The sequence below is a fragment of the Colias eurytheme genome, chromosome 11, assembly GCF_061535395.1.
Source record: "Colias eurytheme isolate Ceu_HAF_F1 chromosome 11, ilColEury1 Martin Lab GWU primary, whole genome shotgun sequence".
NCBI classification, from domain to species: domain Eukaryota; kingdom Metazoa; phylum Arthropoda; class Insecta; order Lepidoptera; family Pieridae; genus Colias; species Colias eurytheme.
The window spans coordinates 5,077,951-5,102,461 of NC_142990.1; the positions used below are offsets into that span (position 1 = coordinate 5,077,951).

General features: G+C 32.4%; 1 protein-coding gene and 1 long non-coding RNA gene across 3 annotated transcripts in view; one reads left to right on the plus strand and one right to left on the minus strand.

Annotated features, from left to right (window-relative positions):
* The window catches only part of Stacl (SH3 and cysteine-rich domain-containing protein), a 124,468-nt gene that overhangs the window by 84,581 nt on the left and 15,376 nt on the right, over window positions 1–24,511 (minus strand). Inside the window, exons 2-3 of the mRNA XM_090107097.1 lie at window positions 1,250–2,174; window positions 855–1,043 (exon numbers count right to left, since the gene is read on the minus strand). Of these exons, the coding sequence (XP_089963223.1) occupies window positions 855–1,043; window positions 1,250–1,886 (826 nt within the window). The 5' untranslated portion in view covers window positions 1,887–2,174. The remainder of the gene's footprint in view (window positions 1–854; window positions 1,044–1,249; window positions 2,175–24,511) is intronic.
* Window positions 7,737–8,911, plus strand: LOC149904546 (uncharacterized). Of its 2 annotated transcripts, XR_016457275.1 has the most exons (3): window positions 7,737–7,985; window positions 8,109–8,170; window positions 8,245–8,911. It is a non-coding gene; the product is annotated as an uncharacterized LOC149904546 (long non-coding RNA). The 2 variants fall into 2 exon arrangements; XR_016457274.1 differs by having other exon boundaries at window positions 8,109–8,911.

Here is a 24,511-nt window from a genome sequence, read left to right on the forward strand (position 1 = left end):
ATCCCGTGCAAACCTCAATTGCGGTGGATTCTAAATTGCATTGCTGAAACGAGATTTCGCCAACAAATGGACCAGAATCACAACACGTCATGTTTAATTTTTAAAACATGATATTTAATACGACATCTACATTTTTAACACTCTTTTAGCTTCACATGTATGCTTGTAGGTATATAACCGACTCCCTTAAGTCTCGACTATGACCCACTTTAAACGGACAGATATAATTCAAACTTTTTAGACTCAAGGTTCTAGGACTTTCTAGGACTCTAAGGTTCGCTCATAATACAATAATGTCATGAGTTTAAGCGTGTTTTTATAGGATTTTTTAACCAAATAAATTATTTGCTTAATTTCCGCTCACTTTTAAAAGCTTATTATTTATGGAACATTGTTTAACTAGCTTTAGTTATTTTCTATCGTTTGTGATTCGGCATGATGGCACCGAACAAATAAATCACTGTCTTTATAATTGCCGAGTTTCTTGCAAAAGACAATTTGAATATTAATGCTTCTATTAACAGAAAATTGAGGTTTTATTGGTGAGCTCAATGATTCGGTGACATATTTTATTATATTTATTTAATAAAGTCTACTTATATAGAAATTTACCATTCAAGTCGTTTCTTCTATGAGCTGTGAACTATTGATGAATGACTGGGATAGTTTCAAGTTACGATTGCGAATTAATGTCTTTTTTTTAATTCTATTGGAGTATAACTATATAGATATATTCTATTCTATTGAATTTTTTATTAATACCTAATAATATTGTTTGTTTGTATATTCATTTTTAATATTATGGAAGGAAAGGGTTTTTAAAATCGCATACAAAAAATCTTTTCCAACTTTACCTGTTTTGACTAATTTAAAAGTGACTTGTTGTTGGTTTTTCAATTGTTCATTGTGTGATGGATGAGTCAGCTCTCGAAGAGCCATTTCTAACGACGGTTGCTGCATCTTGACTGGTTGTGGCGAAGGCGATTCTCTTGACCGGCTGAATTTGCGAAAAAAGCTGACTTTTTTCGGCTTTGCGTTAGTGCCTGTAAGTAAAGGACGATTTTACTATAATGTAATAGGTTTATTTAAAGCGGTAAATAAATTTATATATCACGCATATTACAAGAAACACACCCAAAACATATTAAGCTTCTTGTTATAGTTTGCAAAGGACCATGCACGATGAATTCAAACACTCGTGATCGATTAGTCGATGAAGGTTGCAAAACCCAAACGCTTGTTCATAAACCTTCGAATGACGATCGTTGAGTTGGTGGCGTCGATTGCGGGCTGTACGCTGGAGAGCAGTTAGCCGTCGGTTCTGATTGTGGTCGGGGAGGAAGCAAACTAAGTGAGGAGGTGGAGGGAGAAGGAAAATGGGGAGCCGATACATCAGACCGCCGGTCGGGCTCTGGAGTCGTAACTCGTATATTGGCACAAAACTCTGGGGTACTCGCGACTTCGAATAATGCATCGAAATCACGATCGAAAATGTTCTTTCGGGAGAATGCTGGAGTCGGTAGCGGAGCGGGTAGTTCGAATTCGTCAGGTGCAGGCGTCCTAACAATTTTTCCGAATTCGGTGTCCTCATGGCGGCCCAGTTTCTTGAAGAGTTTCGCTTTGGTGCGCTCGCGCGGCTTTGCCGGCCGCTCGATGGACGGCGTCGGCGAGGCCGGCGCGCGTTGTGCTGGCTCCGGGGGCGCCGTTTTGGGGACGGACACTGCACGGGGTGGGGCGGGGGACGGGGCTGGGGTCTGCGCTCTACTCGGCACGAGCGGCGGCGGTCCAAAAATTAAGTCTAAAGTTGGCCGCTGCCTAGGCCGGGGCAGCGAATGCGAGCTGTAAGTCAGGGAAACTACTTCGTCTGCAGGATATATTACGTACATCCCTGGCGAGACCGCATCGCGCCGGCCCCTCGCGCCCTCCGAAGAGGTTCACGCGCGCTTCAATCTTTCACTGCTATTCAGTGTATTTATACTTGTCTTTACTCGAAACAATAACAACTTACTTTAATCCGAGGTTAGTAATATTTGGAATGTTTCTTTGTGTAAGTTTGACTTTTTCGAGACGTGGAGGGATTAAGGAATGTTTTATAAGGGAAACTTTGAGCCATGTGCAGGAGGTAGGATAGATTTCTTCAAACATCCACTTCCAATCTTTAACACATCTTGAACCTGTTTAGAACCAAGGAAATAAAATAATATTTGAAATAAAAATAAAACAAATTAAAAATACAACTAATATCAACAAAAACATTAGGTACAAAAATAACGGTCAATTGAAACACAATTCTGACTCGATATTCAGTAAATAAAAGAGAATTGACATTGTAAACATCAAAGAAGACACGCAAAGGTCTTTTAATATTAAAATGTAACAAAAAGAGCCGTATTACCCATGTTTCGAACAAATAACACATTTGTACTGCTGACATTTAAAATTACCTGTGCAAAACATTTTTGTGTGGACCCTTTTAGCAGAAATTGGAAACTTGTATTATACTCAAAACAATGAGCATTTGAAATATATGCTGAAATGATTGCATTGAATACAATTCAATTCGATTTATATAATTGAATGTTATTTTGTTGTAGCTAGAATTGTACTTATTAGTTGATTTAATTCGCATTTTATAAACAAACTTAGTGGTTTACCTGCGATAAGATTATGAAAAAATAACTATTGTATTGTGGTATTTTCATAATTCCTTTTGATCCAGAATAAGGCAAGAGTTAATCTAAAAACTCCCAAAAGGGCAAATTCTAAAAGGAAATCTTTTTTTCTTGCAAACTCTATATATAATGTTTCATTACTACGAAGATACTCGCACAATCACAGACCAATGAATATTGGAAATTGGACGAAATGAAATATTATTATTTATAAAGAATATTAAGTGTATTGAGATAGGTACGTGATTGAATAATATTCACCCATCGAAATATGCGTTATTTTGATAAGCTCGTTCAAAATGTATAAATAATACTGAAATAACACTATAATTTTATGAAATAGCTTATTACCGAGGTAATTAAACATAGAGGGAGTGAAATGAAAGTCATTCATTCAGTAATTAATGTTTCATAGTTGTTGATAGAGCTGTATTGTAATGTGGTCGTCGGTTGTGACGTCATTGACCTGTACAATATGTTTTAGTAAGGCAACCTGGGAGAGACAGAAGCAGGTCAAGTGACACCACAATGCCGGTGGATCCTTGAGATTTTAAAGTATCACTCAAAATTTACGACGTCGATGCCGTGATACTCTGGAAGATTTATTTGTCTCTCACTTGAATTACCTTTTAATTAATACCGCTTTGATATCCACAGTACTTCATCGAGCCTTTTGTCAGCGATGTTAAAAATATACGATGTTGTGCAAATTGTATTAAAGATGGCAGTTTGCTTAGCTTGTAATTAAAATGAACGAACGTTCCATAACTTTTTTACTGAGAAACATCATAATATTGGAACGGAAAATCTGTGCAAAATGTTTAAAAGATGAAAGATGTACGTATTAACATAAAGAGGCTTGTATCGGAGAAATGAAATATTTCGCAGACTGAAAGCGCTGTGAAGTGCGTCTTAATTGACTCCTCAGCTTTAAGGCGCGGAGAAGAAATATCTCTTCGTAATATTAATGTAAATATTTTTGAGGACACCTTAGGATGCGGTCATATGCGGAGACATTCATAAAAGAGTATATTATGTCATTAAAACACTTTAAAGTTGAAACATACTTTTTTATAAATATTTCGCTTAGAAAGATGCCTGACTAAAAAGAGCTTTTATTTTTTAAAGAATGGAAAACCTTTTTTTTATGTACAGTCACGTCGAACATATTTATATTGATACAGAATCGCAAATATAGACTCAATCTAATCTAGTTATTAATATAGCGTCAATCAAAATCAAGGATTAAACGTTTTAAGCTCATCGCGTTGGAGCGCTAAGCCGTATAGCGAGTAAAAAGTGTTATCTTTCAGCTTACGCAATGTTTGTGGTATCTATATCCAATATGTATATCTTTAAAAATAATTAATAATTTAAGTAACGGAATAAGTATAAGTAACAAAACAAGACATTATTAACAAAAAGGTACGTTGCAGGTTGAGTAGGATTGTTTTTTTAATTGCGATAAGCTTGTTGAATTAAGCTTGTTTATTTGGTCTAACTGGGTATTGTTTATTTTATGGTGGGCGTTATGTTTGCTCATTAAATGAAATAAATAAATCAATTTGATTTCACTAGCATTCATACTAACTAGTACCTGTGGAAAAATTCTCATACATCTCGTACATCATTCTAAATTAATCTATACTAATAATATTATAGAGCTGAAGAGTTTGTTTGTTTGTTTGAACGCGCTAATCTCAAGAACTACTGGTCCGATTTGAAAAATTCTTTCGGTGTTGGATAGCTCATTTATCGAGGAAGGCTATATAATATTATTACCACGCTAACCGCGGAGCGCAGATAGTGTAACAAAAATATATCCGTAAATATTAATGCTCACTCTTTTCAGTTATTGCAAAGGTTATTGCCTAAATTACGGTTGTTTTAATACACAATTGTCGAATGTTTATTACTTGTAAACTGAGCTGCATCTAATTAACCAAGCCATTTCAGTGCAATAACCGCCCAACCTCATTAAAATGGTTTGCATTCGTTGTAATACACAATTAATTAATTGATATCAATTTAATTCGACTCTGAATTTCCTCGTTATTTTCATACAAATTTATTCATATACTTGCTTCATATTACTTCCGAGTGTATCAGTATTTTATGAAAAAAAATATCGGCAAAATGCGTGCCATATCACACAAAGTAAAGTGTACGAGAGTTGAGATTCATGACGTTGATAAAAATCGGTACTTTATGGAACCTGTACGTTTTACTTCCATGGTAGATAAATATATTGAAATATTATTATCTATATACATGTATATAAAAATGAAACACGTTTTCCTTGGTCACGGCATCACGCGTGATCGGGTGGACCGATTTCGATAATTCTTTTTTTATTATATTCCTTGAAGTACGAGGATGGTTCTTATGTAGAGAAAATGTAAATATTCGAAGCCGGGGCGGACCGCTAGTATTTAATAATTTTCTTTATTATCGTGAAAATTTTCTTAATAACTCGTGCATAATTTTAAACGTCGTACAGAGTTTAAATCCATTTAATAACTACAAAGTTATGTAAACTTAAAGCAATGTGCGTATGAAGTTATAATTTTTAGATGAGTTTTGCTCATATTCATGCATCTCCTTAGTTTTAAATTATGCGATAAGATTTTAACGTTTAAAGTACTAAAATTGATGCAAAGAAATTATTCTATTTTTTTGACGTTCTAAATTGTATGGACATCGTATCGCAAAATAATAGTTTATTAGCAACATTTATGTTTCCTCCCCTCAAAACAGAAGAGTTTAAGAATATTTATCATTTGTCTAAGAGCCAAGTGCCTGAAAATTCGGCCTATATTGAAACGACTTTAGAAAATAAGAGTCTATGCAAACACGCATAAAATCATGAAATTATTGTATTGTCTCCGATCTATACTAATATTACTTATCCGATTTGAAAAATTATTTCGGTGTTTGATAGCTCATTGATCGAGGAAGGCTAAATGCTATATATTATAATAATAATTCCTTTATTTAACAAGACAGGATTATTACAATATGGTGTATTTCACACACATTATCACGTTAAGAACAACCGCGGGGAACAGCTAGCCTTGATAAGTGAACAAAGTTTCAATTAAATCTGTTCGAAGTGGGTCTAAATCGATTTTTATGAAGTCAATTACAATACAAACACACAGATGAAGCTAATAATAAAAAAAAAACATGTTAAAAATAAAAATGTTACTCGTTATCATTTCTAACTCTCAACGCCGGAACCATTGCATGACACTCAACGAAAACACAGTTTATCGATTTAGGTCAAACGACATGAAATTCGCGTGTTAGGGAATAGGAAAATATTATTAACATATTACGATTCCATATTATATTCATGTTCAATGCAAGCGACAGTGGCCAGTGCATTAGACAAAGGAATGCAGACATCTCCGTTCAGGAAATGCTTTGCGGGCATACGGACTGAACTATTACAATTTCTCTTTGTATAATATATAATGTGACCTTTAGTGATATGACAAATATTTGTATGTATTCGGCTTATGCATAGTTTGTAAAAATATGTGAAACGCGAAATTTATTTTAAAACATAGGGCATCCTGGAAAAAACTGTGTAGGTATTAACTAAAGAAGAGGGGATGAGAGAAAATAGATTTATTATTTTAGGCACTATAATTTTGATATTATGATACTTTAATCGCTTTAGACAATGCAATAATTTATAAATATTACAAAAATTACGTTTTAAAAATTAGCATTTAATTTAAGTTAAAATTTAGGTAAACCTATGTCATAAGTTTAAAAAATAGTATTATTTAAAACCTACTAGTACCCATATTTTATGAACATTTATTTCATTTTATAATTTCTGATGTTTCCATTAATTCAAATGGTGAAATTTCATACTTCACAAAGAGCTTTTCTTTGTATTTTAGCTACTAGGTACTATTTCGTTTGAATATTTAATTACACATTCGCAGATTTGCTTTATCTGCTTTGCTTTTTGGATAAACTTTTTAGTAATTTTTATAATTAATGAAATTACAGTGTCGTAAATGATAATATTACAGTGTCGTAGATGATGCTAAAGATAGTGTGAATGAAGATCTTGAGAGCATAGATAATAACAGATCTGTCTATTTGGGACTTTAAAATGTTAGAAATATCTGTAAATTTATTAATTTGAATTAGCTAGGAGAGCTTACTTACAAGGAGCAAATATAAATCAAACACTTGCTGTTTAATGATACAATTTTTACACTACATATGTAGCAGTTAGTACTTTCTTTTTTATCCCCTAAAACTTTTCAAAATTTAGATTGCTTCAACAGAATGAAATAACGAAGCGTATTCAAACAATATAGTCTGGTATATTGAACACTGTTGTTCAATAGATAGACATGCTAGCAGCCTGTCAAAAATAACCACCTCGGTATTGGAAATCAGAAATATCGTTATCGGTTGTAGCTTTATGCAATTAATTCTCGTGTGCTTCTCCTGCCGTAAATAATTTATTTTAAAAAGTTTGATTACTCGGGTATGGAGTCAAATTCAAATTGTGACTATTTGCGAAATGTAGTTACGAAGATGTTAGGTACAAGTTATATGGATTATTTTACATTCTCCTCGTAGTTGAGCGTGAAAATATATTTTGTATTTTAAAATCTGTCTTTAATACAAATTTAAAGCATTTAAATATTGATAAGTAGGTATACCATTTTTAATACATTGTATGAAATTTCGTTCATTGTAAGAAACGCTTCTTAAGGTGATGAATTAATTTTTCTAACATTTACGGCCCTTTTCAAACCTTCGTAATTTTTATATTATTAAAGTTGTCGTGATGAAAATTCTTGACAAGAAAGTTCAATAGTAACACAATACGTCTACCGTTTTAGAAACATGATTCCATGATATTTTCTCGATAGAAAAAAAATACAAAGTTCTCATTGTTATTTTTTTATAATCTCTGGCATCTTCAAAATAGCAAACGTAAAGTTACGACTTTTTGGATATTAACTATAACATATACAACCTATACGTCTACCGATTTAGAATTTTGAAATATGCGATGGTTTTGAAATAAACAAGAAATACTTGAAATTAGCGCGCGACCAGCCAATATAGCGAGAGCCGCCCTGTACCTTCCTACCCCGATCGCTGCACGAGTCATTCCCGCTACGGCCGTCACACGGGGAACTTGTGTCGCTCGCGCAATCGTAAAAAAGGGTGACAACACGATAAGACAAATGGGGACAATAAAGAAAATAAGAAGAAGAAACATAAAGGTTGGAGAAAAAAGAATGCTTACAATTGGAACAAATTAATGAAGAAGTTGGTTTTATTTTAAATTTGATGATAATTGTATTATAGACGATGTTTGATATGTACCCCTGTTTTAAGTACATAACGAATGTGTAAGATTTTTTTCATTTATAGCATAGATAATCTTTTCAGAAATCCGGAATCCAGAAGGAAAATAAACCCACTGATTGTTCACAATGTGAACCCACTCCTTCGTAAGTACCTTTATTCAGTCAAAAATGTATGTTATCAACGTTCTACTGGTTTTATCGCATGATTCCATTTTTAGCAAAAAGCAACAAAGTGCAAAGAAATAAAAAATCATGGTGAACTTAGTGGAAGTATGGCGGACGTGATATGGAACAGGAGCTCATTGGAGTAGTATTATATTTAAAAAAAATACGAAAAAATTTCAAGAATTACATTTCTTAGTAGGTGGTAGATAAGTATGTTGTATAAAGAATTTGATGTTGATATTTATTTCATTTATACTTACTACACCTGTGCGGGAAATTGCTTAGTACTAAAACAGGTTTATATTCATATTTACATAGTAATGTGAGTTTTAATTTCGAAAAATTTTGTGTAAGTATATAAAATTGAGTTCCTGGGTGATCTGGAAACACAATTGGGCCCGGAAGATGGCGCTGCAGTCACTCCTCCTAATCACATGAACCGATTTGGATGAATATTTGTGTGCACATTTCATTGTTGTGGGATGATTGGTTGATTCGTTTTCACATTAGCTAATATTATGTATTTTTGTTGTAAACTTAATTTAATGTTTATAATACATTATTATTGGTATAAATAAGCCAGTGTTTGTCTCACATTGCTGTACCTGCCTACCTACCCTACCAGGGCCTAACTTTGTTCTGGCTATTTTATTTTGATTATTTGTAATGAATAATTACAATTATAATAGAGTGCAAAAAATAAATACATGCGTCAATATATTTTGTGTTTTTTTTAAAACAATTTTTCTATTTAAAAAAATATCATTCCGACCGCGGCTTTGACCGCGTGGAATTAGGTTATATCGTGAATCCTGTTTTATCCCACAGAAGTGTTCAGTTCGGATAAAAAGTATCCTATGTGTAAATCCAGGCAATTAGCTATATTTTATCAAAATTGGTAATGTATTCTTGACGTGATTAAGTAACAACTAACAAAAAAATATACAAATTAACATCCAAAGTTTCGCATCAGTTTTACTGTATTAGTGATATCTTCCACTCTTGACTTTGACTGAGAAGAATTAGGGTTTATAACTTCTTTCAGAAATAGTACCTTTCATTTCTGGGCATGATGTAATATCTACGTCAGCATCAAATTCTATCTAAATCAATTCAGTAGTCCGCGTTATTGATTACCATTTCATTTTTTCAGAGTAACAATATTTTTTGTTATTTTAAAGATTATTTATAACCTGTATTATTTTGTAATAAAGTAAACATTACGAAATAATAATAATTATTAATAATGTCTAAGTAGTTGTTGGAAAGAAGATTATTTGTTTATAAGCAAGAAAATAAAACCAATAAATCAACAATGAAGAATGTTACTAGGTATGCCAAATCCCTTGAAATTGTGTTTCAGTAAAGCCTGTATGTATACAAATACACTAGTTTTTGTCGTAGTCAAAAATACCAAGTAGTTTTGATTTTATACGCATTCAAAGTTTCGAAAAATATCGAGTCCCGCTAATAGTCACGTGACCGCTTGTGACGTCACGTCACAACGCTTAGTATCAAGTCGGCAGCGCTGTAGTAGTAGCTTGCGCAGTATTTTGATGGGTTTTCGTCCGCGAATTTCGTTAATAGTCCAATAATAGTATGTAATTATTATTCGTTTAATAAAATAACAGTCATGCCAAAGTTTCATCTTTATTTAATAGTTTCTCAAAATATTCTATACGATTGCGTTTTTTCACTGCTGATCTCTGAGGTTTATCTTCATTTTCCTCTTGACATTTGAATTTGTGTGGAACTATACCCTGTTTTTGTTTAATTCTTCCCCCGACCAACTTATATTTTAGTATAGTTCTCCATATCATTCTCAACTTAAAACAAGAAAAAATCTTACTAGCCATCTACCTATAGTCCGGGATACATCGCCCATTTTTGCAAGTGATTACTATCAAGCTAATTTTTCGTGAGTAGCTTTATTTTGATGAGATGCCCAATAATTTCATGTACAAAACTCTCGATTGTGGTAGCTACCAAAGGAAACAAGGATAAAATATTTTGATTTGATGGTTTTCAAATATTAATTACTAACTGAATGTTTTTTTTTGTTCAATCTCAAGATAATTATCTAAATTATTCGAAAAAATATTTGTCCTACAAAATCTATGGTTTGATCATAGAGTCCCCCTTTTCAATGTGTATCGATAACGAAGTCATCATAAATGATTACTAACCAGCTGATTTTTTTATTTTCACTTATTTAATACTTATATAATTCAACAGACATATTGTCCTACAAATTGCGTAATAAATATTTGAGAACCGTCAAATCAAAAATTTTTATCCTTGTTACCTCTGTAAGCTACCACAATCGAGAGTTTCGTACATGAAATTATTGGGCATCTCATCAAAATAAAGCTACTCACGAAAAATTAGCTTGATAGTAATCACTTGCAAAAATGGGCGATGTATCCCGGACTACTATACTTAGCTCATACGAGCAGAGCAGAAGCACAGTCTAGTATAGATTAAAACTTGTATAGAAAACAAAGGATAACGCAAAACAGCTGCAATCTTCTCAAAACATTATAATATGTGGTACTATGTAAGAACACGGAAAATTCTGAAATTATAAATTATTAAATATTAAATATTGTTTAAAATTTTTGTTTACGTCCTTTGCAACTATAAAAAACAACTTATCCGGCGAATTGGTAGTTGTATTTTTACATTTAGGAACAACACATGATTTTCTGGTATTTGGATTGGACATTTTTAAGTATCTTATATACAGGGTGTAATCGTTAAGTGTGCACAGGCGATTTTTGCGTAAGTATTACAGATAACAAAAAACTTTAAACTGATATCGAAAGTACTTAACCTAATGAGTAAAATGGCCGTAATAAATTTTTAAAAATAAATCGAGAAATATCAAAAAAATTATCTTTAAACCCTCCCATACATTAAGTATGAAATATGAATATGCCATATACATTTAATATGAAAGATTTTAGCTTTCTTTTTCTTTTTTGGTTTTCTGCTTTAATTACTTCGCAAATTTGAAGTGGCATTTTCCACGCTTTTTCCGGACATTTTCACGCATTTTCCGGATATTTTCCGGGGATTTTCCGGGGATTTCCGAGCATTTCCCTGGCATTTTCCGGGGATTTTCCACGCATTTCCCAGACATTTTCCGGACATTTCTCAGACATTTTCCGGACATTTATCAGGCATTTTCCGGACATTTTCACGCATTTTCCGGACATTTTCACGCATTTTCCGGATATTTTCCAGGGATTTTCCAAGGATTTTCCACAGTTTTCCCGGAAATTTCCACGCATTTTCCGGATATTTTCCGGACATTTTCACGCATTTTCCGGATATTTTCCAGGCATTTTCCAGGCATTTTCCACGGTTTTTCCGGAATTTTCCACGCATTTTCCGGATATTTTCCAGACATTTTCCACGCATTTTCCGGATATTTTCCGGACATTTTCACGCATTTTCCGGACATTTTCACGCATTTGCCGGATATTTTCCGGACATTTTCACGCATTTTACGGATATTTTCCAAGGATTTTCCACAGTTTTTCCGGAAATTTCCACGCATTTTCCGGATATTTTCCGGATATTACACGCATTTTCCGGATATTTTCCACGGTTTTTACGGAATTTTACACGCATTTTCCGGATATTTTCCAGACATTTTCCAGGTATTTTCCGGGAATTTTCCAGGCATTTTCCGGGGATTTTCCGAGCACTTTCCACGCTTCTCCCGGACATTTTCAGAAAGAAAGAAAGAAAGAAAGAAAGAAAGAAATCATTTATTTCAACACACACAACTCACAAGTACATAATAAACATTACAAAGTACGAAGTTTAAAAAATAAGAAGAAAAAAAAAATTAAGTAAAGTAAAACAAAATAATAATTAAACTATCAAAATATGTGAGGTTGCGTGCGCCAAAAACGCACGCATTTTTCACGCATTTTCCGGACATTTTCACGCATTTTCCAGGGATTTTCCAGGCAATTTCCACCCATTTTCCGGATATTTCCCAGGCATTTTCAGGTTATTTTCCGGGAATTTCCTAGGCATTTTCCGGGGATTTTCCGAGCATTTCCCGGGGAATTTCCAGACATTTACAGGCTATGTCAGGGAAATGTCCGGAAAATGCCTGGTAAATATCTGGAAAATACCCGGAAAATGCGTGAAAATGTACGGAAAATGCGTGGAAATGCCTGGAAAATCCCCGGAAAATGCCTGGGAAATGTCCGGGAAATGTCCGGAAAATTCCCGGAAAATATCCGGAAAATGCGTGAAAATGTCCGGAAAAAGCGTGGAAAATGCCACTTCAAATTTGCGAAGTAATTAAAGCAGAAAACCAAAAAAGAAAAAGAAAGCTAAAATCTTTCATATTAAATGTATATGGGATATTCATATTTCATACTTAATGTATGGGAGGGTTTAAAGATAATTTTTTTGATATTTCTCGATTTATTTTTAAAAATTTATTACGGCCATTTTACTCATTAGGTTAAGTACTTTCGATATCAGTTTAAAGTTTTTTGTTATCTGTAATACTTACGGAAAAATCGCCTGTGCACACTTAACGATTACACCCTGTATAAAAATGAATCGCAAAATGTGTTGGTAAGCGCATAACTCGAGAACGGCTGAACCGATTTCGATAATTCTTTTTTTATTATATTCCTTGAAGTACGAGGATGGTTCTTATGTAGAGAAAACGTAATTATGTACCACGGGCGAAGCCGGGGCGGACCGCTAGTTTAATTATAATTTCGACGGCACGGGCGCGCGATCGCTAGCGGACTGAGTGAGCCAGATTGAGCGTGTTGTGGTGTGACGTCACACCATCACCGGGCGTTTACAACTTGTTTTACTTCTAAATCGGAAACTAATTGACGTATCGAAGTAATTTTTTCACTAGTATTTTTTATTTTTGACAGAGAATATGGAGTGCTAATAATCAAAATTAGTGAACATTCTCCATTGAATAAATGTATAACAATATTATAACTGTATGACGACTCCATACATGTTTGTCCCGAGTCGGCCAGCGGCAGCGCGGCGAGTTTGCAAGAATGACTTCGCGCACACCCGCGTTCGCGATAGCGAGCTATTAGACTCCGCCCGCCAAGCAGTGGATTTTTTTTTGTGTATCGTCTGAACAAAACCTTCATAGAACTTCAGCTTATTTCATAAAAATGTAATCTGGTATTATAAGTCAGGCTAAAATATTCCATACTATCTTCAAATGCTATTTTTTGCTTACTTCACTTGTTTGCCCTGCCACGTTTTTAATGTTTTGTTCGCAAATATACTTCAGTAATAAGATTACTGCGAACAATAGCAAGTCGAGTGTGAGCTCGCTCGCATACAACGTTCCCTCATTATGTTAAAATTTTAGATCGTAATATCAAATCTACGTGGTAATTGCAACTTGTTACCTCCATTCTGCCTGCTAATTTCACTGGGATTTCCACGTATAACATTTTCATACATTAAATTTAGGAATACAAGTGTAATTAGACAAAATCAACGTTGTGCATTCACATAATAATCCTTACAACGTTTCTCGGTACATAAACGTAAATGAAAACAATATTAAAGGGATATAATGTACTTCGTGAACCTAATCTTTGTTTCCTTGCATTAACACGTCGTTTAGGTTAAGTATGTAAAGGTGGGTCCACATTTGTATCAAGAAATCTTATCCGGCGTTTGTATCAAGTAATTGCATCCACACTAGCAAACTTGATACGTGTCGATGCTATGTTACAGAGATCTGGTACGCGAAAATGATCAAGTGTGGACCAACCTTAAGATAAACATTTTATTCATGAGTACATTTTCGGTATTTTATTGGAATTGTTAATTGTTCATCAGTTTTATTTGCTAACAAAATATTAAACACGTGAAACGCTTAAAATTAAACTTTGAAAATTTTAACTAGATTTGATTATAAACCTACTTTTTAAAATTATAAAGTTATAACATCGAATTTCAGGTGCTTCAAAGTGAAACTTAGATATAAATTGCAACTCTTGTTAAAAACTAAACTCCTATTTAATTACCAGGTTATCTTATTTCTTAAAATCCATACTAATTTTAAATTTCTATTATTACGCGAATAGACTTGATCGATAAATTTGCAATCAATATAAATTTATATCGGAAAAACTCATTGGATTTTAATTTAAAGTTTTATCACCCAATTGAAGTTAGTCTATGCATATCAATGTGGGCTCGATGTTTACTTTCAGTATACATTTTTGGAACAAAAGCGTTTTTAACCTACTTCAAAAAAAGGTGTTTTCAATTCAGCCGGTATATTGTCGTTTCACAGTTGCATTAGAACAGTTATAAAGAGACAAAAATGTGAGGCGAAACAGTGGCCATGTTCATTCCAGGAAAAAATAGCTTCGACTGCAAAAATAATGTTCTTTACATTTCGTTCCTGGTGATGTGTGGATATCACGCAACATATGGCAGATATTTTACTATCCGACTTGTATGAAAATGTTATTCAATAAGGTGAATTGTAATAGAATAACATTATAATATTACTCGTATTGATTCAGAAAGGATTAGAATATTTTATGAATTAAATGGATTTAGGCAGATATTTTGAATTGAATATAATATGAATATTGGACATGAAATAACTTAAAAATTCGATTTCGTCGATTTAATTTTTTATTTATTTTACTTCATTCATATAATGTCATTGTATTATATTAGTCTGATATTAATATTCACACCTGTTTTTTCCGACGAAAGATTAACTGATTCTAAAGGTTAGATATTTAAAAGCTATCGAATTAGCATAAGCATATTTGTCTAAGGTTCAAAATAGTTAAAAAGTTTAAAGTTATTCAAGTTAAATAATGAAATTACTAGTATAAAATAATATTTCAATTTCTGGTTGATTTTCTTCATAAAAATTTTTATTTTTGATACTTTGTAGTGAAGACAAACAAGACTATAAACTTCACTCCCTATATTAACCAGGTCTACTTGATTGTATAAAATTAGGAGCTTGCACATGAAACGAGAGAAAAGCAATTACATGAGAAAAGCTCTCAGATGTCTGCAATGGATTACGTTGGAATGTGCTCCACTATTTATTAATACTGTACTAGGCAATATTGTAGGGAGTTGATCCTTGCTTTGATATACAGTAGGTATATACAAGGAAGCTCTGCTTGGATATCTTGTTTCTTAACTTCCTTTGAAAATGGCTGTTCAAAATGCGTGACAATCTCGAGAGAGAATAGAGCGAATCGAAATCAATATTTGGAATATCCTATTTTTGGAATCGGATTAAATGATGACTTTGTTTACTAAGATTAAAAATATATTAGCAAGATTTGAAAATATCCATCGTGTTAAATTTTACCAAATATAAAATGTACATATTGCTGAAATTGTCGACACACGACAGAAAGTAATGTAGTAAGTACAAAATACGAAAACAACAAAAAAGGTGTTTAAGCTATTGCTTTGAAAGTCTTTTAGCCGTAAAGGGAAGAAAACAAAAAAAAACCGTCGTATGGATATCACCTCATGTTGTAACCAACAATTACTCTCTTGTAAAGCTTCAAACGATTTTTCATTTGGTGCAGAAAGTCTTCGGGTAACCACTTAAGATCTTAATTTTACTCCGCTCTGAGAAACGTATTAGTTCCATTGAGGTACTATTACTATAGAGAGGTCCCAACGAACAAAATCTGTGTAACAAACGCGGCGGCGCCGACTGGCTTGTGAGTAGACACTTTGTAGCTATTCTGCCTTTTATTACTTATAAATTAAAACCAATCAATGTAACAAATAAATATTGTTTATCGTATTAAAAAAATTTGAATAAAATTATCAATTAAAACCAATCAATGTAACAAAAAAATAGCTTGAGACGATTGACTTTAACTCATGTTAGAAATAGTTTAGTAGAGATGCCCTCTCTAGTACGTAGTACATGGTAACTCAATGATTAGTTCGTATATTTTTAGACTTCAATATTTTTGTCGGAGCATAATATTGGAAATTACGTATATATTATTTATTGAGATATGATTTGCGAGACTAGTTAAATATTTCTACCGTCGAATGTAATTGATGTGAATGCTATAACATTACTTATTCGGAATACTTATCACAATTTTATTCAAACTTTTCACCCTTTAATTTATAAAACATCCAATAAGCAAACGATATTTCAATAAAATTTACTCGATCCTGTTATTTTTTCTCATAACATGTTCTCATGTTACGCATGGGCTATAAACGTCCTTTACAATAAAACATGACCCTTGAAAAATAATGTCAGTCATTAAAATAAATAATAGTTTAGCACCGCGACCGCTTTGACTAATAAACACAAAAAATGTCTCGATTTCCTGTATAATTTTGTTATTTTCCGCACGATTGAGCTATCGAGAGTGGCTACTTTACGTGCTTAAAATAACATTAGGGCGCGGGCACACGATGCGTTGCGGCGCCGCACCGCAAAGATTTCACCGTGTCAGTGGGCACACGAGCGGTGCGGCGCCGTAACGTTTTTATGTCGCAGCGGCGTCGTAGCAGCATTGCACAGTGTGTCCTTCCTTGTGACGCAAAACAACTGAGCGGTGCCGCTCCGACGTCGCACCGCATTCACCCCTCCCCGCCTCGTCTTGGTGGTTACAAGTCCGGTGCGGCGCCGGAACGCATCGTGTGACATGCCACAGATATTTCTATGTAAGACGACGCAGCGACACCGCTCCGGCGCCGCACCGCCGCCGCAACGCATCGTGTGCCCCCGCTCTAACTCGTGAAATGGGTTTTTGAAACGTTATCGATAGCTTTTGTTTCATGTGTTTTCCTGTTATTGAATAGAATTTAGATTTACGGATGATACAATAGAGAGGATAAATAATAAAGCAAAGTGGCAAGTAAACAACAAAGAATAGTAATCTAGGCATATAGTTTATTTATTTTTGTGAACTATATTTTTTTATTCAGTCAACAGTTAGGCTTTGAAAAAAGTGCAATATACATATTTCTAAAAAACACAATCTTTTATTTTTATACAATATTTGAAATTCCAGTCTAAAGACCTAAAGTTAATTTGAATACACAAAGCAATCATAAAAATAATTACATGCGAATATTTTCAAAGATTTCTGTTCTAAGATAATATAAATGGCACTAACCTTTTAAAAATAATCTATAAATAACCGATTATATATGTTATTTTTGAAAAGCTCGTGCCAAGCGAATTGAAACGTTTTAATTATATTGTATTGAAACTTTTTCCATTTCACCATAATTTGTTTCTTATGAAAAACCAATGTCCCCAAGAAAATAACTTTTAATTGTATTCGATATTCCGCAATGTCACGAATTTTGAAGGCTTCGCAGACTCCATTCACAACCCGAAACTTTTGAGTTTCCTAATAGCTAACGACTGGTTACAAAATGTATTTCGTAAAATCTATTTAAGTATAAAATGTTTGATTTTTATGTTAATATTGTAAGCTATTAGGAATAGATATTTACTTTCTTATACTTTTATTATGAATAAAAGTATCTAATATCTATTTATCTTAGTTCATCTAATCATAACTCTTGTTGATATGAATTTAAAAACCTTTTAAAATAAAGTACGGCTATAGAAATTAAAACAATATACATAAATTTATTGTGAATAATTACAACTCTACATTGTTTAAAACTTTGTTTTATCTTGAGACAATAATAACGTGATAACTGATAATGCGATTAAAGTTTCAGACAGCTTATTAAAATAATATCAAAGAACATTAACTGAACCAATATAATATTTTGATAAACAAATAATAATTAGACTATTGAAATCTTTGATGAAGTTTGACAAAGTTTTGATTTCTTATCGATATCAAATCACAAGAAACATCTAATAAACTTTAATCATATTATTGACGAAACTCTATCAAAGTAACAGTTACATTAAAAACACTCATCCATACTAATATTATAAATGCGAAAGTAACTCTGTCTGTCTGCCTGTTACTCAATCACGCCTAAACTACTGAACCAATTTTCATGAAATTTGGTATGGAGATATTTTGATACCCGAGAAAGGACATAGGCTACTTTTTATCCCGGGAAAATGACGCAATCCCGGAAATCCCACGGGAACGGGAACTATGCGGATTTTTCTTTGACTGCGCGGGCGAAGCCGCGGGTGGAAACCTAGTTTATTATAAACTATCATTTAATACAGGCAGCACACAATTTAAATTTATAATATTCCCGGTCTCCGTTGCTTAGCAACAGAATTTATTATAATGAAAGGAAGAAAAGTACTGCAAATAAGGGCAGACTGACAACGACATATTTCTTACTTAATAGGGACGTTATTCAAGAGGCGAATGGATTTAAAACGTATCTTGGATGCAAATAGGAATTCATTTTATATTACTTCATACATACATCAAAACTATACGACATACGATTAGGTAATTTTGTAGATAATTCCGATTTTTATAATTTTGAAAACATAAAATTAATAGGAAATAATAAACTATTATAGTAAAGGTATGTCAATTTATTTGATGAGTAAAATACCTAATTTTAATTATGTTTGAGGATATCACTAACTTGATAAATGTTTTGGTTACGTTTAGTTTGTAATCATGTCTATTTAAAAAAAAATCTACTTGATTGTAGTTTACCACACAGAACTATAGTGGTTTACCAAACCTGGCTCATTTATAACACAGTGAACATATTAATATCTAGTGAATATAGGTCTTACCAGACGCTGTCATCAAGAGAAAATTAATGTTTACGGTCAGGAAAATTTAAAGGCCGCTTAAGATGTTAAGCAAAGTATTAAAGTTCATCCACTTAAATTGTTCCCTACATAATGGAAAATGCAGCGTCGGCGTCAAGGCTTTTTCGTATAAAATTAACCTAGATACAGTCTGGACGCAGTCTGAGTATCTATTGTCATTAACTAGTCGGTGCAAGTACAATACGTTTCAGAGGATATCGTTAAGAGATCAACTTCACTTTGTATTGTTAGGAACTCTCGTAAAGAAAGCTTTTCCGCTAATTACGATGCCTTATTTGCTTATTGAGGTTTTTACATCAAAGAAAAGCTACCGCATATGCTGCGCCGACGTAACTGACTTGTTATTTGCTTTTTAAATTATAATGTATAGCTAATATTGTCTTTCCACTTCTACGTTACTTCATGTTATTAGCTAAATTATCGAGCAATGAATAATTCAAGTTGAATATAAATTTTACTGTGCTTATAGTTTCTGCAATCAATTTGCATAAATTATCATAATTAATTAATTATCAAACTACTCGACGTTGATTGAATTGGCTATACATCGGGCGCGTACAGCGTTTAAAAAATTTACCAATAAATTACGATTAATGGATTTCTCTAATAGGCAATGTAAATATTAATTATGAGCATTGTACATTTTGATGATCTAGACAAAATTAATAAAATTTTATTCGTCTGTATTCTCGTATTTCGTTTGTAGTTACTAAAATGGTAATTGACCATATTATGTACTACAATCTATGGTTACATCGGTTGATGTTTGCTTCGTCACCGATACGTTATTATTACATGTCGTCAAAGAACAGGCCACACTTTAATCATATAGATATGACTATGATTGCCGCCGATATTTCAATGAAGACCTATTATTTGGAACAATATTCAAGTCTGTATTTTTATGTCAATTTTGTGTCGTTTTAATAATTGTACTTGTATTAAAAATGTAAATCATGTTCTTTATCAAATGACTGATTGAATTTTAAATAATATTGTTTGGGATAGATATTGTTCTACTTCTTTAGTTGAAAATGTAGAGCAATGAGATTTTTATCCTAGCCTATTTTAATTTTTAGCACATGCTGTATATAATTGTCCACAAGTTTTACATAGCAGCAATAATAAATTACCAAATTTCGACATTCTTGACCGCATGCCATTTATCAAAGCGTTAATAACATCAGTTATCAACTATAATACGATAAAATTACGTTATGTTCACAATATAAATTGGGGCTTTCTTTTTTGACACATTCTTAAACTTTAGTACCATCAGAAGATAAGAGGTTTCGACAACTCAATTATGTTAGACCACGTTTTCTGAGTGACGACGAGAAATTGCAAGTTTAAAATTTTAAGCGAACTTTAAAACGCCTTTTATTGGCTGTTCAGTAGAGCATTATCGAAAAGTGACATATTTGTGTGGTATATTTTGTTGATAGTTGATGTAAAAGCTTTTTTCAAAATTGTTTTATAATGTAAGTAGACGGTTACTAGGTTATCTATAATTCTAACGATCTATTATATATCTGATTGCGAAACATTTTAATGAACTATTGATATTAAAAAATATTAGTTTTAAATTATGCAAATATTATTATGATTTCCAGAAAGCCTATGATAATTTTCAAATTAATTCAAAAATAAAGTAAATCGTTCCTTAATTGCTTTGTTTCCTTATCCCTCATTAAAATTGCTAGAGTGCGGTAACAAAATATCCCAAATTACTATAAAATGTATATAGGTTCCCATTGTTGTGGCTACCTTCATTTGGATTCCTCCGGGAATAAGTCTCTATGAAGCGTAAAGTATGGTCACGTAACTCGTGTTTATTACATGGAATTCCTCAGGGTCCGCGTAAATGAAAATTTATATGACGGTCAGTAATGAGTAAAATTAACAGACGATGCTATTTTTATAAACTTCTCATTTTTTCGGAATCTTATAGAGCGGAGCGTGTTTTAGCATTATTTACAATCTAGGTACATTAATAATTTTTAAACCATCGATAAAATTAGCATACGCTTTTGTGACAATAAATGAGCTTGATAATTAATTGAAACCTTATTAAAATGTCTGTGGCAAATGAAAACCGTTATGAATACGAAATAAACTAAACAAAAAGCTCGTTTGAATAAACATGGTTAAACTAAATGAGACTAGTTTCAAATTTATAAATTGAGGCACGTTACTATTTATCTTTCAACTTTATGCAGATCGGTTTTAATTAAAAAGATCCAAGATTTTAACGAGCATTGCAAACTTGACCGATTTCCCGTACCGCACTTGGCCGGGTAACAAAATGTGTCAAATTGTACATCGACGTCTATTTCGGCGTCTCATTATCTGTACGACGTACGTGCCAGAATTCTTCACAAACACTTTTTAGTTGGCATGCATCTGAATTTTTTAAGAAATTGCAAATAGAGGTAGCTTATACTTGGTCAGTGGTTGTAGTCTGTACTGTAACATGTAGATAAAGCATCCTTTTGCGTTGCGGTTATCTCACACAAACTGAATAGGGACAGAATCTTTCTGTATCTGAAATTCATTAAATTGAGTGATACTACAGATCTAAAGAATTATTTTATATTGGTTTTATTAAGAGCTAGAGGTAAGTCTAGCCTTCTTTTGAAAGACGATGTCGATTTAATTAGAATACAGACACTTTTTTCATAAAGCAATGACGGTAGACGCAAACAACAATAAAAGCGACCGTGTCTAAGTATTTTAATTCTACAACAATTAATTCCGGATTTATTGCTAATCTCAATAGGATTAGACATTTGGATAGAATTGTGGTATGGAATGGGTAAAGGGATAAGCTTTTTGCTTCTCTTGTGTAACGGAATAAAACAATGTAAATAATATGATATTGCCATAACTCAATTCTGTCAGTGAGCTTATTTGAATTTGATTCGTGTGGAAGGATTCGAAATGAAAAATATATTTCGTATTGTTGTTTTATTTCATACACAGATACAAGCTTGTATATTGATGCTATATTTGTATAATTTTACGTATAAGCTTAAACCTTCAATACAGATAAAATAATTCCCTGATGCTCAAAGTTAATATTATTATTTCAAATATATGTAATAAAGAAGAAACAATATTTTATAACACCAAAAAGTTAGTCATTATCTATTATTATATGCTTAGAAATTTTTAAATCTAAACCGCAAGCACTGACTTTTCAACAATAAGGACTTGTTAGCGTTGGTACGTTTTGTGTCAAACTCAGATAAGCTGTGTGTAAACTCAACAACTCAAACGGGTCAACGTTATCATAGGCGATATTTAGCATATCCTATTATTTTAATTAACTCACACACGTAAACTTCCCTAACACGCAATGTAGGCTAATTATTATGAACGCTATTTTGAACCTTTTAGAAAGGTCAAAATTCTATTTTGTTTACTATCAAATACATGTAAGGCTATTACGAAATAATAACACTGAAAAGTTATTAACTAGGACGTATAATAATAATATTTTTCTAATATAATAAAATTACGAAAAATACAACTGTTATATCTCTTTTAAAATGGTGAAAAACGTAAATATGTTCCTAAGTATGTAACTGATTGCGTTGTATAGTCATAAACATATACAAAATCGATCTATCGAAATAAAATAAAATTAATGTATATTTCATGTCACCTTAAAACTAACCATTTACAAGCATTGAAAGCAAAATACAGTACCCATTATTTTTAAAATACCTTATTAATACCATTTCTAGTCTAGTGAGTGGATACTCTTCTACGATGATTTAATTTCGTTAAAAGCTTTTAAAGTTCGGTCGTATATCTTCATAAGCCCTTCTGTAAGCAACTCTAATTATTTTCATGACATGCAGGTCTGATTTTAAACCTTTCTAGAAATGTAAATATAGTCTTGGTAGTTTATTAACACTTATGCACAAATCACAGCATTGTGTAAGTAGGTATTTGATTTATAATAAAGTGCAAATTAATAATAAAATATTCTGTATTAACTGTTTCTATTTTTCCTGCTCTATCTTTAAAATGAGCCTGTGTTATTTATTTGTAGTAATTTATCTTTTGTATCATCATATAATTATAACTTAAACATATTGTTTTTTAACCATTTTAAAATAAAACTATAACGTAACGTCTCCTCTCAGATATCGATTCTGCGTGAAATTCGTCACTTACCCCGATTTATTCTTGCATCATTTACTTTCACCGGATCTCACCTGATTATGAGAAATGGGGTGTGAAATTAATAAAACAATTTCTCATTCGGCATCCGATGTTGATGTTTTAATTGCGTCGTAGGTAAATTGATGAGTGTGGTCATTACCGTCCGATTCGACCGGCGATAATACGAACGAATGGCGTTTTAATGTTTTGTTGTACTTGGACACGAAAATGGGGCAAGTTATGCATTGTTGCTGCTATATTGCTCTGTAATTGTTGCATAATATATTATATTAAATTCTTGTGTCGCGGTGTTTAAACTCTGACTGACTTCATGAGAGAGACTTTGTGACTGATTCTCATGAAATTTCGTGTGCATATCGGTAAGGTCTGAGAATCGAACAACATCTATTTTTAATACCCCTAAGTGATAAAAGTAAAAAAGCATAACAAAGTTTGCTTTATAAAGCAAAAAAAAATTTTTGTTTAATAAAAATTATATAAAATATATAACACCTTGCATTACTTATACATATAAAATTCTAATGTTTGTAAAAAAACTCCTTCGAAGCGGCTAGGAACATTTTTTTAGTATATTTGTTAGGTCTGAGATGTCGTTAACTATTTTATACTAAGTGCCAGTTCAGCTGGTTTCATTATATCAAAATTACTCCTTAAATTAGAATACAGAGGTTTCTTTATGATTAAACGTAAAGCAACGTTTGAAGATAAAACCGCCATCGCGGTTTCAGCCAGACATCATATTCCTTTGTGATTAAAATCTGTTTCAGTATTTATTTTGGAAATTCTATTTATCTTCTAAGAGATTCAAGTTATCATATTTCAAAGCAAAAGATGAAGAATACATTATAATAAATAGCAATAGCAACTTTTAACCTAATACAGATTTTGAATTATATTCGAAAATTCAAAGATATCATTGTTTTTGTTGAGTTTCAAAATCATCGCATTTTGTACTTTTGTTTTAATAAAAAAGAAATGTCTAAATAAAATTAAATGAAATAAGGGCGAATGTTTCTGTCTCCTCCATTTGCACGTCTAGACCACCGAAATTATTATAATGAAATTTAATATGAACATAACTGAAATCCTGGGGCTATGAACCCTTAGACTACCTACTTAGAAGGATAAGTAAAATATAAAAGCAACAAGGGTTAAAATGTTTCATAATGATTATCATTTGTATAAGATTTTACTAAAAATATAATTCTAATTTTGTAAAAATGTGTGCGTGTAATAGTGTACACACGTAAGAAGTGAAACTTCTTTATGACCTTATTTTTCAAAAAATAATTTACTATATGCAACTTTACAGAAATACGTCAATCACGCGTGTA